The 18,339-nt window shown below is 31.5% G+C and overlaps 4 protein-coding genes across 4 annotated transcripts; 1 reads left to right on the top strand and 3 right to left on the bottom strand.

Annotated features, from left to right (window-relative positions):
• Positions 1–1,022: 1,022 nt before the first annotated feature.
• Positions 1,023–1,860, bottom strand: HELRODRAFT_175278 (hypothetical protein; the record flags this gene model as incomplete). The annotated part of the gene is made up of 3 exons (XM_009022719.1): positions 1,023–1,212; positions 1,427–1,542; positions 1,684–1,860. The coding sequence occupies 3 exons, from the start codon at positions 1,858–1,860 to the stop codon at positions 1,023–1,025; spliced, it is 483 nt and encodes a 160-aa protein (XP_009020967.1).
• Positions 1,861–6,338: 4,478 nt separating this feature from the next.
• HELRODRAFT_175277 (hypothetical protein) lies at positions 6,339–8,294 on the top strand (the record flags this gene model as incomplete). Its single annotated transcript, XM_009022718.1, has 1 exon — positions 6,339–8,294. The coding sequence occupies one exon, from the start codon at positions 6,339–6,341 to the stop codon at positions 8,292–8,294; it is 1,956 nt and encodes a 651-aa protein (XP_009020966.1).
• Positions 8,295–12,966: 4,672 nt separating this feature from the next.
• HELRODRAFT_175276 (hypothetical protein) lies at positions 12,967–14,129 on the bottom strand (the record flags this gene model as incomplete). The annotated part of the gene is made up of 3 exons (XM_009022717.1): positions 12,967–13,496; positions 13,567–13,961; positions 14,014–14,129. The coding sequence occupies 3 exons, from the start codon at positions 14,127–14,129 to the stop codon at positions 12,967–12,969; spliced, it is 1,041 nt and encodes a 346-aa protein (XP_009020965.1).
• A 130-nt stretch (positions 14,130–14,259) lies between these two features.
• Positions 14,260–15,186, bottom strand: HELRODRAFT_175275 (hypothetical protein; the record flags this gene model as incomplete). Its single annotated transcript, XM_009022716.1, has 1 exon — positions 14,260–15,186. The coding sequence occupies one exon, from the start codon at positions 15,184–15,186 to the stop codon at positions 14,260–14,262; it is 927 nt and encodes a 308-aa protein (XP_009020964.1).
• Positions 15,187–18,339: the final 3,153 nt, after the last annotated feature.

Below are 18,339 nucleotides of genomic sequence, written 5' to 3'. Positions count from 1 at the left end.
TCTTCCGTGAAAATTCAGTTCCTGTTACTATGAGTGCAGGCTATGGGTGATAAAAGCCGCTATCATACCACTATAGATGATGAAATGATAAAAGTCATACTCTGCTGGGGTTTCTACGACATTTGCCATTATCTGACGTTATCACTTTCGTCATCATCTGAATCGTCATCACCTCTATTATCTCCATCAATTCAATATCAGTCCAGTCATCTTCCTTCTCATCCTATTATACCCTCTATCTGCAGTCTGTACCATTACAATTTATAAATCGATTTGTAAATAAAGTCAAGATGGAATAATTTTTTTTATAATTTTCTTTTTTTAAATTTTAAATGAGAAAAAAAAAGAGTTCAATCTTTTACAGAGAAAGAAATTTACAAAATATTTCAACCTAAAAAATGATTTGAGTGCCAAAAGTTTTAAAATAAAATAATGAGAATAATATTAAAAATACAAACACGCAAATACACACACAAACAAACACACACAAACAAACACACATATCCCAACTTATACACAAACACACACGCATATATATCTATATATTTGAAAATTTAATTGAAAAACTCAATATTATGTTAAGGAATATGTAAAATAAATATTAATTATTATTATTTATTATTATTGTTGTTGCTGTTAATAGTGTTATTATTAATAATTTGGACAAAAATCACCAAAAAATTTACCAATAATGAAATCAATAAACCTTTGGCAATAATAATGCGACTCCTTAGTTTGCCAAGTACAATAAAAATAATAATAAAAGTATCATCATAACCACCACCATCATCGTTTTCATCATCATCGCTGGTTTTCATTATCATCATCATCATTGTTAAAACATCTCATACTCAACGTCATAGCCACTCAACATTATCATCATAATCAACTTGATTACCATCAACAGTCACATCATCCTCATCAATAACGACAAAACGTCATTGTAATCACCATCATCATCATCAGCATAGCCTTCACCATCAATGTCACCACCATTAACAACAATATCACCATCATATCAATTACAAGGCAGCTGGCCCAGACGTAATTATATGCTGTGGATGTCGTTGTTTTGTGGCATCAAAGACCGTCCAATCATCTTCCTCCTCATCCTCATCTGCCTCCTCCAGTCTCTGCATCTCGAGATTCGTAGAACCTTTCATAGCTCGTTTCGTCTTGAAGACCTTTCTTTTTTTGTTTCTTCTTCTTAATCTTTTTTTGAGGTTTTGATGTTGTTGTTAGTGTTAGCTAGGAGTTTTATGAAACAATAGTAAACATAATGATATTTATATATATATATATATGTATTAATAAATATATCTTATCAACAATGTTTGCTAATGATAGTAATAGCCATGGTACCAACAAACATCCAGACACACACACAGACATATACATGCACACAAATACACACAAATATTCATACCTAAGTATCCTAATCACAAAATAGAGGATGATGACAATGGTGACGATAACTAAAACCACAAATGCCTTGTGCATGTAGGAATCAAATGAGAAGAAAGAGCTAATAGGAGACACAACCTTTGGGTAGAGTATAAAAAAAACTATAAAAGAAAAAAAGACATTTTGTTAAGTAGTTAGTTTAGAGGTTTATTATAAAATTATTCATGTTGATATCATCATCTCATTACTTTTAATTTAAATTTAATAAGTTTCACTAACTTTTTCATCATCATTAGTAGAAGCATTGACCCCATCGTTCTTCTCTTTTTTATTCTTTTCTAACTTGTTTTCACCGTCAACTTTTGTCGTATTTTTTGCAGATTTCTGCTGTTGAGTTGGGAACGGTAGTATAGATGGAGATGCAGGTGACGGTGATGTCGATGACGGAGATGACATTTTTTTATTTTGATCAGGATCCTTATTTTTCGCAGAACCGGTTTTCGAAATTGTTTCTACTTTTACGAGCAGAATAACAATCCCTAAACAAAAAACTGCACTGAAAAACTTCATCATTTAACGTAAATCGAACGATTTTACTAATTCTAATTTATAAATTAAAGAAATACCACATTTGTTTATGTATAAAAGTTAACGAGATTGAATGATGTATTTAAATATGTGATGAAGCGCTTCATTAAAATGCTGTCGGTCATTCTACAATTCGTTTTGCGACTGGATTTTCGCGTAATTGAAGCTAGATAAATAACCTCTCATAATTTTTTGAAAACATTTTTGATTAAAATTTTCTAAAAAGTTGAAAAACTTGATTTTAAAAGCAAGAAAATTACTAAAACCTCGGTGGATCAAGTCTTTTTTGGACTAATAGACGGAAATAAATCGAAATAACAATATGACAAAAAAATTTCAGTAATGATTGCAAGAAATTTTAATATAAATGATTAAATATGTATATATTTTATTTATTATATGTTTTAACGTAACGCGCAATAGCAGGAAAATCATCAGACGGCATTGGAAAATTAAAATCAAAAGAAGGTCATTAATTGGCAATATTGTTAATAATTTCAATAAAATTTATTATATTTGAATGTCATTAAATTAAATTGTGAAAATATTAAATGAAAAAAAGTGTGACTACTTATCAGTTATCTCAAACAAATAACATGTTTGGTTATAATAATATTTTTATTAAAAAGTGCTGAATAAATAAATGAATGAACGAATTAATCATAAAATATAAGAAAGAACAAACAGATAAGTGAATAAAATATCCAAAAAATATGCAAATCGATTTTCAACAATTTGATTTTTAAAGTAATTAAATTAATGTTGGCAAATAAAAACGCGTCACATGACGCGGCACATGTCGTGAGTGACATAATAAAATTGCAAATATAAAAAACCATAAAATAAATAATTACCAATAAAAAATATATTTTTATAATAAGAATTTAACTATAATTAAATAATAAAATGCTAAAGATATTTATAACAGATCAAAACTTTACAACAAAATTTGATTCTTAATGATGTTTACTACTTATTAGCGAAATATTAACACACACACACACACATACACACAAATAAATGTACTCCAGATCTATACACATTTATTTAGCATCACATCATTCATTTTATAATTGGAATTATTGAAAATTCTCACATGTCAATACGCATAAGTGTATTGTATCTGTACATAGCAGACTAAGATGACTATTTTAAAAGTAAACAGATAAACACAAAAAACTAAACAGATATAACATAGATATAACACACATATCACGAGTCACACAAACAACACACACTCACACATACACAAACACACGTATTTATGTATATATACATCACATAATATAAACTAGGTATACATTTACTATATATATATATATATATATATATATAGAGAGAGAGAGAGAGAGAGAGAGAAAGAGAGAAGAAAGTTATTCTTCAAAATTTGCTAATATAACTTCCTAGAATAAAAATATCAATGGTAGACACAACAAATCAATGTGACTGGTTAGTTAACTAACCTTTATTTACAGAATAAATATAAATAAAATTGGTAATCTTTTTCTCTCTAGCATATATATATATATATATATATATATATATATATATAGATAGATAGATAAAGATAAACTTGTGTGTATGTGTGTGTGTGTGTGTATACGTCCCCGCATCAAATGTGATTCAAATGTGAATGAATAATTCAATACACGAACAGGAGATGTAAAAACACACACACATTCATATTTATAAGTACCGATACTTATACATAAACCTTTCATATATATATTATATATATATATATATATATATGTATATATGTGTGTATTTTGGAACGAGGTTTTCTTTGATGGGAATATCATTAAATATTTTTGCCCATTTTGCATTAATTTATTTTTTAATAAGGATTTCGGCAACACGAAGCTGTTTTAATTCATATTTATTATCATTATGTGTCATCCTAGGCTTATAACGTTGTTGTATATATGTATATGTATATATATATTAGGAAGAAGACCAAGTTCTATACAGTTGTTCAAAAAATCCACCGACGATTCAGCATTAACAAGTTTTATGGTTGATTTTCTAATATTTTGAACTAGTTCTTTACAATTAAGTCTATTCAAAATGTTGAAATCCATTTTATAATCGTTTATGATTTTAATTGTTAAAATTAATCAAGCAAGATCCCATTTTTATAATCGTTTATTTTTTTATATTATTATTAAAGTTATTTTCTAGTTCAAAATATTAGAAAATCAACCATAAAACTTGTTAATGCTGAATCGTCGGTGGATTTTTTGAACTGTATATATATATATATATATATATATATATGTGTGTGTGTGTGTGTGTGTGTGTGTGTGTGTGTATAATGAGTGGGCGTAATTGCCCGAATAGTAAGTTCAGTATTTGGAGAAACGCCCCCGCAAACGTGTTGACACGGCGAAATGATATTGCAGCAGTTTTTATTTCTATTTCCGTTCCATCCCTGATTGATTTAGGATGGAAGATAGCTTTAAAATAATAAATTTATAATAAATCACGCACACAGTAAATTAGATCAGAAATGACAAAATATATCGAGAAGCCATTTATAAAATGAAGTCTAAATGCGGGTTGCTCTAATACATTAACATACTAATTAATATTCATGAGTGTTTGTTCGTCGTAACAGGCAAGTAGTTCCGCGCAGACAAACTAAGTTAATTGCCACTAAAAAAAAGTTAATTATAAGATAATTAATTATGGTAATGATTGTTCTAACTATCCAAAAACTTATTAGAGAAAAGAATTTTCATTAAAAGTAATTATCTAACTTTTAATAACCGGATAAACAGCTTCGAAAATGCACGGTAACATGTTCAGAGTGATAATGTACACGCTAGCTATAATGCACATTATACTAATTCGTATAAAATTTTTTCGGTGCGCATCAGCTTAAGTCTTTCTTTTTGTGAACACGCGTACCGCAAAATTAATGAAGCTATTGCTATAGTTAAAATTGAAAGGCGTATGAATTATTTAACGTTTCAGAATAAATTTTCATCAAATATTCATCTAAATATTCATCAAATTAATTTTTTTCATTTAATTTTCAATTTATAACTCATCTGCCGATGTTTGCAAATATTTCGGATTAATTTCAGTCCGGCGCTGACGATTTACTGGAGATAATTTGGTGTGTACTGAACGTGCCATTGAGAAAAAATAAAATGTTCATTCTCCGTTCATTCATAAAAAATGGAGGTTACGGCCGTATATTGATCCACTAAAAAATATTTCACTAAAAAAATGTAAAAATTAGTGAATCTTACTTTTTTAAAATTAAGTTTAAATTTAGCGTCGTTATCGTCTGCCAGTTTTTTCAGTTTGGTTTATTTTGTCTGAAATTTTGTTAAAATCGGAAGAAGGAGAAGATAGAGCACGTTTTGGACTTTTTCAGTGAAAGTTTATTCGGCAGAGGAAGTGTGTTAGTTGACAATTTTCAAAACACTAATTCACTAACTAGCTGGGGACGTTGTTTTTTTTTATCTCGGGAGGTGGCCGCTTCCCACATCATCACCTTCAGATTTCATTTCGTTGTGATTTTTTATTCATATTTTTTATTTTGTAAGAATTTCATTTCAAAATGGATGAAATATTTTTATTGGCTTCCTTCCAGTTTTCAAGTTAACCTGTGGTTATATATTTCAAGTGATAATGATGTTTAAAAATTTGTATTATAATATTATAAACCGTTTTGAATTTAATAATTTTTTATTTAAATAAATTATTTATTTAGATCAGTGGATTAAATGCCAGAAATGTTTAATTAGTTTTGTTTAGTTTAGTTAAGAGTTTAGTTGTCTTTACAGTAAAATTTATTGCTCAGAAAGCTGATCTAGCTTTGGCCTCATCTCTTAGCAACAATGAGTGTAATTATTCTTAGCATTAGATAAATGGCATTGTAATCTATGTTCTTTCACCTTCTATTAAATTTGATATTTTAAATCATGAAGCCGTTTGTATTATGCATTGTACATGTTTGTATATGTATGTTTATGTTATGGCAATAGTTAATTTAATGAGGTTGTTTAATTAACTTACCTAAAATAATGCTTTTACTCAGTGGATGAGTTGACTTTTTTAGTAGTTTCATCATAGCTGCAGTGTACCTGCTACTGAATAATGTATGTATGGTGTCCAGTGGATAAAGTGTACTGACAAACCTCTTATTGGATGTAGTGCAGTTTACAGACTGTTGGCTGTCATTGAGTTTGTTCTCCTTGCCTCCGTGTCATTTTTCTTTTTTTATTTTTGTGATAGTAATGCTTTAATATAAGCTTCTGTTCTTTGTTGATCCTGAAAAATGTTTATTGACTGAATCTAATCGGAATTTTTGTCATTTTTACAGGTTACCACACATGATCCACGTGAGTTTAATGGAGTCACTCTCCACTCAGAAAACTGCCATATGGGTGAGCCAGCAGCAGTCTGACTATATTGAACTTCACCAGCACACCAGTGGGCCCCCCAGAAAACTCTCAACAACAGCAGCAGCAGCACTTGAATTCAACAGTTCATCTAACACAACACCATCACCGCCTCTGCCCAGACAGCCGATCAAAATATCGAGTGGCGTGAAGGTTCTACGAAAACCTCGAGCTCTGCCGCCACTAAATCCCAACTCGTTCCAGGACAGTACACATGGTAATGAATCACCGTCTCTTAACTCAATCCTGAGTCAGAACAGCCTCAGTGATGAATGGCACACCATCGCTCGCAGCAATCATCAAAACCCTCCCTCCTCCGATACACCTCCTCCACCTCTGCCAGCAAAAGTTTACGATAAGAAGCACAAGACAAGTCGACTAGTTGAACGAGGGATACAGTGTTCTGTTGAAGAGGAAATTCCGAGAAACAGAATTGGTCAGTCTAAGGGTCTTTCAACGACCATCTCTTCCACCGTAACAAATAAACAGCACAAGGTATGTCACACCATCACAATGCCAACAGCACCTGTACAACAGATCATTGTCACACCGTTGAACCACGTTCAAAGGTTTGTCTTCAACGACTTGAGAGTGAAATTAATAGAACCATGCATTAGCAGCAGCAGCAATACGGCGGCATTCATGCGCATCAACAACCAACTCGGTAGCATAACACAAAGATCATCATCTGCCTCATCGCCCATCACCGTTTCATCACCGTCGACAACGACGTTAATTGAATTAGAATCCATCACAAACACCACTGGCTATCGTCAGCATGTTCAACAGAATTTGGACTCCTTAGCGGGTCCGACTCAGCTGGCCTCGACGACAACGGCGACGACAACTCAATCAAGAGTTTGCTCCAACGAGTACGTCTCCGATCCCGTTACTCCTTGTAAAAAGTCCTTCAACAGACGATACGTTGCCTTAAAAAAACGACTTGACACAAATAATTTGACGGTTGGGCTTCAAAAGTTGCCCAGCTGTCGTGGGTTCAATGTGAAGAAGAGAGGCAGTAAGTTGTCACCATCGTTGTCGTCGGGTTTCATCTGCAACAAATGTAACAAATGTCGTTGCAAGCAATGTCGTCCGGGTAGCAAGGAGAACAACAACCACAGCAGCAGCAGCAACAACAAGAAGAGTGGCAATCTTTACAACAACTCCCTTGACAACAGCAGCAATAACAACATCAACAACAACACAATTAATATTAATGATGACAACAACAACACTAATACCAACTCCAACATCGTTAATAGCAGTAGAACGACCAACGATTATTTTAACAACAACACAAAATTAAAAATTGAAAACGTTGTTGACGATAAAAAGGACAACAACAACAATGACAACAACATCATCGACATCGCTGACATGAATATAGAAAAGCAACAACGACACGACACACAACAAACTGTTGCCAAGGAAGTTGAAGTTCTGTTGGATAATGGCAAAGTTTATACGTCGCAATGTGTACAAGACCTCAGTGATATCGACGACGACTACAGCGTAGATGACTGCGTTAACAGGAAAAAACTGAACGACAGATCTTCTTCAACATGTTGCTGTTGCGGCGGCAACATGCTAACCGCATTATTGAGTTGTTTCTCAACGTTCTGCTGCTGTCGTTTCAGGTGTTGCAAAAAACTCTCAACGAAAAGGCAACAACAGCGTCATAACTGCTGCAACAGTTGCTTCAGTTGCCTGCGACGGACAGATGGTTGTCAGTGTGATGATGATGATGATGATGATGGTAGTGGTGGTGGTGGTGGTGGAAGGGTTAGTGATGGTGGTGGTGATTTTGACGTCAGGAATGAGGGTGACGATGGCCAGGATGTTGTTGAGGATGATGACGATGATGTTTTCCATAGTTTAACTAGCTAATGATGAAGATGACGACGATGAGAATGATGGTGATGATGTTTATGTTTCTATCTGTTGTTTACGATGATGGTGATGAAGATGAAGAAGATGATGATGATGGTTCAGTCATGCTGAATGTGATAATGAAGATAAGATGACTGTAAGTTCATTATTTAGAGGCATGGGGTTATATGTGCCATATTGTTACACACACACACATATATCTATATATATAACTAAATATATACATGTGTTAATAAAAACCTGTCTTTATGTGTGTGTGTGTTTGAGTATATGTGAGGAAGTTGTGTGTGTGTGTGTGTGTTTGAGTATATGTGAGGAAGTTGTGTGTGTGTGTGTGTGTGTGTGTTAGAGTATGTGTGAGGAAGTTGTGTGTATGTGTATGTGTGTGTGTGTGTGTGTGTGCTTTTGCAGGTTTTGAAGTAGTTTTGCACTGGCATGAATAGATGGATGATGGCTTATTCCTACACACACACACACACACACACACGCATGTTTATACAATCTGTTCTGTTTTTATGGTTGTTGGTTTGTTTGTATGTCCCCCTGTTTGTATGCTTGCGTATTTCGTTCGTTTTCTTTGCGTATCTGGTTGTATGTCAGCAGTTAGTGGTGTTATTTTTTAAAAATGTTTGTGGGGTTTGTTTGGTTATTAATTTGTTAGTAGTCAACGCTGTCACCTAATTATTAAATCACACTGATTGTAATATGTGTTATGTTAATCTATCCGGTCGTGTGTGTGTCTCTGTGTGTATCTCTGTGTGTGTGTGTTTTTTTGTTGCAGTGTATGATTGATTGTACGTATATATATGTGCATATGTGTTTGTGTGTGTGTGAATTTTGATATGGCTGGTTAGCCGTGCTTCTATTGTTATGTTAACGATAATGATGATGGAAATAATAATAATAGTAAAATGTGATGATGCTTAATATTATATAGATATATTTATTTATTTTTTTAATTAATATTTCATTTTACACCCAGTTTAAAATATTATTTTTTAAAATCCATAATTTCTTGTTTATTTTAATAGTAAAATTAATTCAGCCTGATAAGCGCTCCTTTTTATTTTTGTGTCCGTCTGTTTGTGCGTGTGTGTGTGTGTATTTGTCTGTGGGCGCGTTTGTGTGTGGGCGTGTTTGTATGTTTGTTTTTTTTTATCATTCTTCAAAAATCAGGATCTGACAATTGCAGAGAAAGAGAATACGGAAAAAGAAAAATGTTTCAACATGAAAAGTATAATAAATAATAATAAAATAAAATAAATTGACAATAAAATGAAGTAATAATGGCATATAAAGGCAAATTAATAGACCTGATGACGACTTAGTGAGTTGGTGAGGTGATCGATAAATTAAAAAACAAGTTGTGTGAATGATGAAGTTTTATTGAGTGTGAATATGTTTGAGGTGTCTTTTGAGGAAGGTCTTTTCCTGATATGTTGATTGGGCTGCGACTTGATAGTTGAGCTTGCGCTGACGAAGATTGTGTGTTGTAGTTTTAATTGGTGGTGGTAGAGGATGGATGACGTGGTTGTTGTTATTTTCTACTTTCTTGAATCGAGTGTGTTGAATATCTGAGTGCCGGTAGGATATGATGCAGGTAGATAGTTGAAGCGGATTAGTGATGAGAGATTGTAGTTGCTGAAGTTGTTGTCTAGCAAAACCAGACCAGGAAGGAGCTGCATATTTGATGCGTGAGATTATGAGTGATTCAGTGATGTGGAATAATTTGATGCTTCTGAGACCATGTGAGCGGAGTATTTTGAGTGAGTGAAATGTTTGAAAGCCTTTTGTGATGATGTGATTGATATGAGGTGCTAAATTAAGTGTGGAGGTGAATGTGATGCCTAATATTTTTAACTGACTTGAGCCGGATTTATGGGTGTTCCGGAGGTAATGTTATTTTCTCACGGCTATTGTGAATGATGAGTTGGAATGATTTATTGAGATTAAGTGACAGATTGCATCGTTTTGACTGACCGTGTAGTTAATGAGTCGAGTTCTCATTGGATGGTGTGTATGTGTCCGCTTCTGTGCGTGTGCGTGCCTGCATTTGTTTGTATGTACGTTCAACCATGGCACATCATTTTTTACTCTCAACATCCACCTGAATTTTTTTAAACGAACTAATATTTGAAATGAATATCAGTGAGCACATGCATTTGTGTATGTGTGTGTGTGTATGTATGTATATATATATATATATATATATATATATATATATATATATTAGAATATTGTAAAAATATATATATATGTCTGTGTCTAGAAGTCAGTTATATTTTTTGGTGCATTAATTGCTGTATAATTGATCTAATTTACATTATTTTTTTCATTCAGTTTATCTTTTTCTTTAATTAATTTTTAATTCATAGTTAATATCTTTCCTTTTAACGACAATAATTTATATGGTTTTGTTGATGTTGTCGTATGTTAGCGGATAGGTATGTTACGAGTTACGACTTGTGTGTATGTGTGTTTGTCTGTTTACATGTGTTTGTGTGTAGGTGCTTGTGTACGTATGAGCGCATTTTTCTTTTCTTTTCTTCTCTTCTAAGTCTGGCTTGATCTGTTTGCATTTTTTGGATGATCAATCTAATTTCTTTTTTTTGTTGATTGCTTGCGTTATGTTCGTTGTGTAGTTTCTTCTGATAATCTCTCCATATTTCGTTTTGTTTTCATTTTTTCTCGATTTTTATTTGTTTAATGAATTTTTCAATGATGATATATATAATGTATATATCAGTATATCAGATACTGTTTGGTTTACTATAATTATTAATCGTAATTGCTGTTACTTCTGTTTTTGTAGAGAGAAAGAGAGAGAGAGAATGAGAGAGAATGAGTGAGGAGAGAGAGAGAGAGAATGAGTGAGTGCTCTAATGAGATTTTCAAATAGATTTGATGTTTCAATTATTATTAAAATAATTGGCTGTTCTTCACTTCTTATTAAGTGTATTATATTAATTCATTAATTCATTCGTTCATTTGTTTTTATCTATTAATAAAAAAAACTCCAATGAATTTCTCCTTATGTTAAATTGCTTCTAAGTTGTCAATAGAACCGAACTTAAAAGGGCGCAACACAAAGTTACATTTAAAGTTAATATTATTCAATTATTTGTTATTGTTATTATTAATTATTTTGACAATTATGTTAATTTAATTATTAAAAAACTATCCTAAATTAATTAATCAATAAATCGATTAATTTTAAAAAAGATCAATATTTTCTATTATCACAGTTCTCATGTCTACACTTTACATACTGCTTTATCCTCGGTAAAATGAGATAAAATAAGGTGGAAAATTATTTAATGGTATTTAATAGTGTCAACTATAATTGATAAACTGACTTCTAGGCACAGGTATTTTTAATACACACACACACACACATGTACTCACACACGTACACACACACATATATATGAGTGTATGTATTATACGGGCATAAATTTTTGAAGTTTGAAGACAACGAGTTAACGTCTTATTTTTTTTCTGAAATTTATGTGGATTTTTGGGATTGAATATTCGTGTCTTCGGAGAAATTTTTAATGTTTTCCGACAAGGTTTTTTTTTTTTTTTGAAAGTTTATTAGGGGTTTCATATGGCGATTTTTGAAGAATGGCATATATATATATATATATAAATATATATATATAATTTCAATAGCTAATATTAAAAGTGAATGGGCATTATGTTTTTGTATATATATATATACAACACACGTTTAGACGACGTTTTCCCTGAGATCGGGGGTTGCCGTTTGGCTACCTATGATGAAACCGAAATACATATATATATATATATAAATATACACATATATATATATGTATACATGTATGTATATATATATATACATGTATATATATCTATATATATATATACATGCATGTATTGACTTGATGTATATATCACCACATGTATATATTATTTGTATAAGTACATATATATTTTTATATTACATATATATATATATAATATATATATATACATTCATGTACGTGTATTTATGCATGTGGTATTAACATATATTTTGCTTGTGTATTTTTCTTACTCTCTGTCTGTATACATTTGGTGTATGTATGTATGTGTTTGTAGGTGTGTATCTGTATATTTGTAATTAAGTATGTATGGGTTTGTATTTGTATGTATGTTTGTAGGTATGTGTCTGTGTATTTGTATGTATGTATTATTATTATTAAGAAAAAACTTAGTATAGCGTATGTTTGTATGAGTTTGTATGTTTGTAGGTGTGTTTGAGTTAGTGCCTCTTAATGTATTTGTGATGCCAAAAAAGAGAATGCCTTTACAAGTATAATATATATATATATATATATATATATATATATATATATATATATATATATATATATATATATATATGTATATTTTGGTAACAGACTATTGTTAACACAACATTTCAAAAATTCAACACTACTTTCAACATTGTTCAACTTTTTCATATTTCTTTTTAATTTATTAATTTCCGAGAAATTAGACATTTTATTGTTTTTTTTAAGAATATGGTACCATATTCTTAAAAAAATATATATATTATATTTATATATACCATATATTTTATATATATTTTTTTGGCACTAATTGGCACTAATAATGTAATAAGGCATATGGGAGGTTATCCCCAAGGTTTAATACATTAATTAAATTACTTATTATGTATGCTTGTATTTGCCGATATCATTATTCGCGGTTGTGCATACGCGATCTTAAATGCCTCCTCAGCTTTGTTCCAGTTCATCTGTTCGTCCACATTTGGTGTTTCTGTAATAAAGCATTTCTTGCCTTGATCCCATGAATGAGACTTGCATATTTTTCCTTCGAAATCTGCAACTTCATTGGCTTTCTCTTCTGCGCTAAGAAAATGGCAGATTTCAGTAAGTGATTGGTTGGATAGTCCTTCGACTATCTTGTCATATTTCTCCCACACCCCTCCCAGCGAAGAGAAATATATCTCACCTGAAGACCCCCCGTTTACGTAAGACGGACTCCCTTTCATTGCGACTGTAAACCAGAGTATCGGCATACTAATGACTATTGCAGCAGGTTTCCCATTTTGGAGATAACCAAGTTTAGGCCTGGAGAACTTGTCCGAAGTGGGCAGAATGTCTTTGCTTAATCCGAAGACCTTGGTTATCTTAGTAGGGTGTTCGGTAATCATATCAAGTGCACACATTCCTGGAATGATGGCATCGTGAATGGTAAATACGTCTACGCAGTACGTATTAAAGCAAAGAATGTTCTCTACCTGTCCTACCGGTCGAATATTTGACTTTGCAAACATCGTAAGTAGCGCTCCTTCTTGGTTTTATTTTCAAAATACTGGATTGTAACCTTGAGATTGCGTCAATTTCTGACTTTTGATAGCCAGAATCGCTGAATAAATGATCAATTAAGGCAACTTGTGCCCTAGAAGCAAAGCATCCTTGAAGCGCCTTCTTAAATTTATGCGCTGTGACGATCATTTCTCTAGATTTGGTTCCTTTTGAGGATGCCAATTTTCCATATAATTTTGTGGTTTTTTTGAAGAGCGCAGCTATGTTCGTTTGCTTTCCGAATTTCGTTCTGACAGAGAACGGACAGTTAGACCCTTTTGCACCAATCCTATTCCAAAGGGCACTTGATACTTTCTGCTGCTTAACTCTTGATAAACCAGTACGCGTTTTGCGTTCTGTGATCATTTATACTGGTCCACTTGTCGACCCATGAGTTGGCAACATTTAGAAACTCACGATCCTTTATCAGGATTTTCTTCAAGCCAACAGGAATAGCTGGGGCATCAGCTGTACTATCGTCCATAGGTGCTGCCATTGTAGATCTACAATGAATCAAGAAATTGTTGTTTAAATTTGAAATTCCGAGCTACTGCAAAATATATATATGATACCATATATATATGTTTATATATATATATGTTATATATAAATATATATATATTTTTTTAAGAATATGTTTTCTTAAAAAAAAAAACAATAAAATGTCTAATTTCTCTAGATTTGGTTCCTTTTGAGGATGCCAATTTTCCATATAATTTTGTGGTTTTTTTAAAGAGCGCAACTATGTTCGCTTGCTTTCCGAATTTCGTTCTGACAGAGAACGGACAGTTAGACCCTTTTGCACCAATCCTATTCCAAAGGGCACTTGATACTTTCTGGTTAACGAATTTTACCTTTTTCGTATATAAGATGTCCCTCCAACTGACTGCCTCGGTATACAGGCTACCTACAGCAGCTTTTAGTGCCCTGAACTTTTTCTCCAAAGATTCGATTTTCTTTGGATCCTTTCCCTTTGATTCAGGGATGTCATAAAGATCGTGAGCAATAATCATGCGAATGATTAATTTGGCTAATGGAATGAGAGGAACATATTTATGTTTCAGTACTTTTTCTTCTACAAAGATCACTTCGTGTGATGGATATTTCTCATATGCTGTACCTGGTTGTCCAACGACTACCTCTGCACCGTAGTAACTTTTGACTCCTTTCCAAAAGTTGAATTCTGCCCTTTCTTGTAATTCGGACTTTTTAGGTGCCTTGTCGATTTGTTTGTAGGTGGATTGGGATAATTTTTCCGCATTACAGATGATTTCAGTACCATCCCACCTAAGTTGGAGAACAGCCTGGCATATACATTCCAAGAAGCATTGGCCTGTCTCGAAACAAGTCCCCTGATTCGCGATAAAAGCGCCTGCTGCTAAACTCTTGATAAACCAGTACGCGTTCTGCGTTTTGTGATCATTTATACTGGTCCACTTGTCGACCCATGAGTTGGCAACATTTATAAACTCACGATCCTTTATCAGGATTTTCTTCAAGCCAACAGGAATAGCTGGGGCATCAGCTGTACTATCGTCCATAGGTGCTGCCATTGTAGATCTACAATGAATCAAGAAATTGTTGTTTAAATTTGAAATTCCGAGCTACTGCTAAATATATATATGATACCATATATATATTTATATATATATATATATATACATGTTATATATAAATATATAAATATTTTTTTAAGAATATGGTACCATATTCTTTAAAAAAAACAATAAAATGTTTAATTTCTCGGAAATTAATAAATTAAAAAGAAATATGAAAAAGTTGAACAATGTTGAAAGTAGTGTTGAATTTTTGAAATATATGTATATATGTATACATTTATATGTATATATATAAACAGTTTTGTATGAAATCTACCGAATTGTTGGCATTAATCAATTTAAAGTTTGTCTTTTCAATTTTCCTTAGAAGTATTTTCTGGAAATTTTTAAATTTGTTGAATATGGAGTTATCCAAGTTAATCATGAAAATGTAATAGAAACGGTTGTTATCCGAATTCATCATGCGGATTAGGCCTTATTTTGATTTTTCATGAATCATCTTCATTGCAGGTTTAGCTTATTGTTTCTTTAAACAAAGCAAAGTTCTTTAGCAAAATTATTAGCTGGTGTCGTATTCATTTTTTTGTTGTTTTTTCTTTGTTCTTCATTGTTGGAGTTAGTAATAAGGCGTTGAGACGAATTTAAATGCCCTATTGAAGACTGTGCGCGCGTCAACCACATTCGTAAATTGGCGTTACGACCACTTCACTATGAAGACCTCTCACAATGCATACACACAGAGGAGCCATCGAATCTTACTTGCAATCAACACATGCAACTCCGATAACCCTCCAAATTCTTGACAACGATACAAATATAAGCTATCAAAACACCAAAACGGTACATCTAAAAATTGAAGAAACTGTCGTAATAGATATCAATAAACCCCGAATAAACGTCCAACAAAAAATAACATCATTGCCAACTCCAAAAAATTGGCATTAATCAATTTAAAGTTTGTCTTTCCGGAGAGTTTTAATAATGAAAATTTTTAAAAGACAATTTTTTAACTGATTAATGTCAACAATTCGGTAGAATTTATACAGTACTGTATAAAATATGGTTTCGTTCCAATGTGTATATTCAATATATATATATATATATATATATGTATGTATATATTATGGTAAATAAATAATTTGGCATCATTTATCATGTTTTTACAACATTGTATTACAACATTTTACAACGTTACACACACAAGCACACACACACACGTTTATATATATATATATATATATATTTGGGTTCAGACTGTCGTATATATAATAACTGTATAAATATACATATATATGTTTTTCTTTCTTCTCCGTATACATGTATACAGATAAATATTTTTTTTATAAAAACTTTTCATTAACATTTTTTTTACATGATGTGCCTCAAATATAGATTCAATCATATATATATATACATACATATATATATATATATATATATATATATATATATATATATATATACTTTTATATATTTGTATTTGTATATATTAAATATATGTAAGATTTTATCTAATAATATTCTCTTTTGGACAATTTAGCTTACATACGTATATGTGCATGCATTTGTTTGTTTATCATATTTTTTTTTCTGCATATGTGTATGTATGTGCCTGTGTGTATTTGTGTATGTACGTTTGTGTGTGTATGTGTTTATGTATCTCGATATGTGTGTGGTTGTATGTATGTATGTATGTGTATGGTATGTATGTATGTTTTGTAGTTTTGCCTTTTTAAAATTATTAAACGACGACGAAGATGAGGATGATGATGGCAGTTAGTAAGACTCAGAAGGCATCCAGAACTTCGTGATAATAATTGTTTTGGGGTCATTTTTTCTCATCTTAAAATAATATGGTCGTTTTTGATAATATTTTTTTATCTCTCTTTTCTCTCTCTCTCTCTCTCCTCTCTCTCTCTCTCTATTTCTCTCTCTTTTTTCTCATTTTTTTCTGATATGAAAAATTGATTTTTGATATTTTGGAAAAACTATAGTTTATAAAACACAGAACTCGTTACATTTGAAGGAATAAATTTGTGTGTGTGTGTGTATTTGTTCTTGGTTGTGGGATTGTTGGTGTCTTCGTTTGTCTTTGTGTCTATGAATGTGTGCGTGCGTGTGTGTACGTGTTTGTATGTGCGTGTCGACCTTTATTCTTGCAGCGAAGCGCGTTTGCCATTGAACAATTTAAATTTTTGTGCCTTATCAAACGCGTGAATGAATGATTGAACAAATGAATGAATGGATGAACGAACGTTTGAATGAAAGCATGAATGAATGAACGAGTGGAGTGATCAATATAAAAATGTGATTTTTTTTTAAGATATCCATCTAATACAAATAGTATATAAGTTTATATATATATATATATATATATATATATATATATATATATATACACATACATATGATGGCTCACTGTTAATGTTTAATTTTCCATGTCTGTTTTAATGTATTTGTGCGTGCGTGTGTGTGTGTGCGTGCGTATATATATATATATGTCACTTTAATTGTATAGAAAGAAGTTAGTGTTATTAATGTAATTAGTTAATTAATGTCTACGTGTATATAGATTGCAAGCAGCAACAATATGATTTTATTGTCCGATTTGTATTATTGTCATTAACGATCTTACCTATTATTATTTTATTTATATTACTGTTATTAATTATAATTTATATTCTTATCATTCTTATCAATAAGATGCTTATTTTTGCTGTTATGTTATTATTGTGTAGTTATTAATATTTCAGTTTATTATTATTTATTGAATACAGAATTTGTAATATATATATATATATAAATATATATATATATATATGTGTGTGTGTGTGTGTGTGTGTGTGTGTGTGTGTGTGTGTGTGTGTGTGTGTGTGTGTGTGTGTGTGTGTGTGTAACTTGTTTATTTCATTTCTTTTTATCATATACTTTTCTTTCATTCTATTAATTCATTTATATATTGCCCCTTCTATACTTTACGTACTAGTGAAAACAACACTAACAATGAAAAACAACATTAATAATTATAACGCTATTTATTATTATTGTAAACAATATTATTATTGTTATTGTTTTTAGAAATGTCTTTAGATAATTTTCTAATTCTAATCCTTCCATCTTTTATTATAGATTATGATCTTATTTGAT

The sequence above is a fragment of the Helobdella robusta genome, assembly GCF_000326865.2.
Source record: "Helobdella robusta unplaced genomic scaffold HELROscaffold_33, whole genome shotgun sequence".
NCBI lineage: Eukaryota > Metazoa > Annelida > Clitellata > Rhynchobdellida > Glossiphoniidae > Helobdella > Helobdella robusta.
This window is presented reverse-complemented; position numbering and strand designations above follow the sequence as displayed.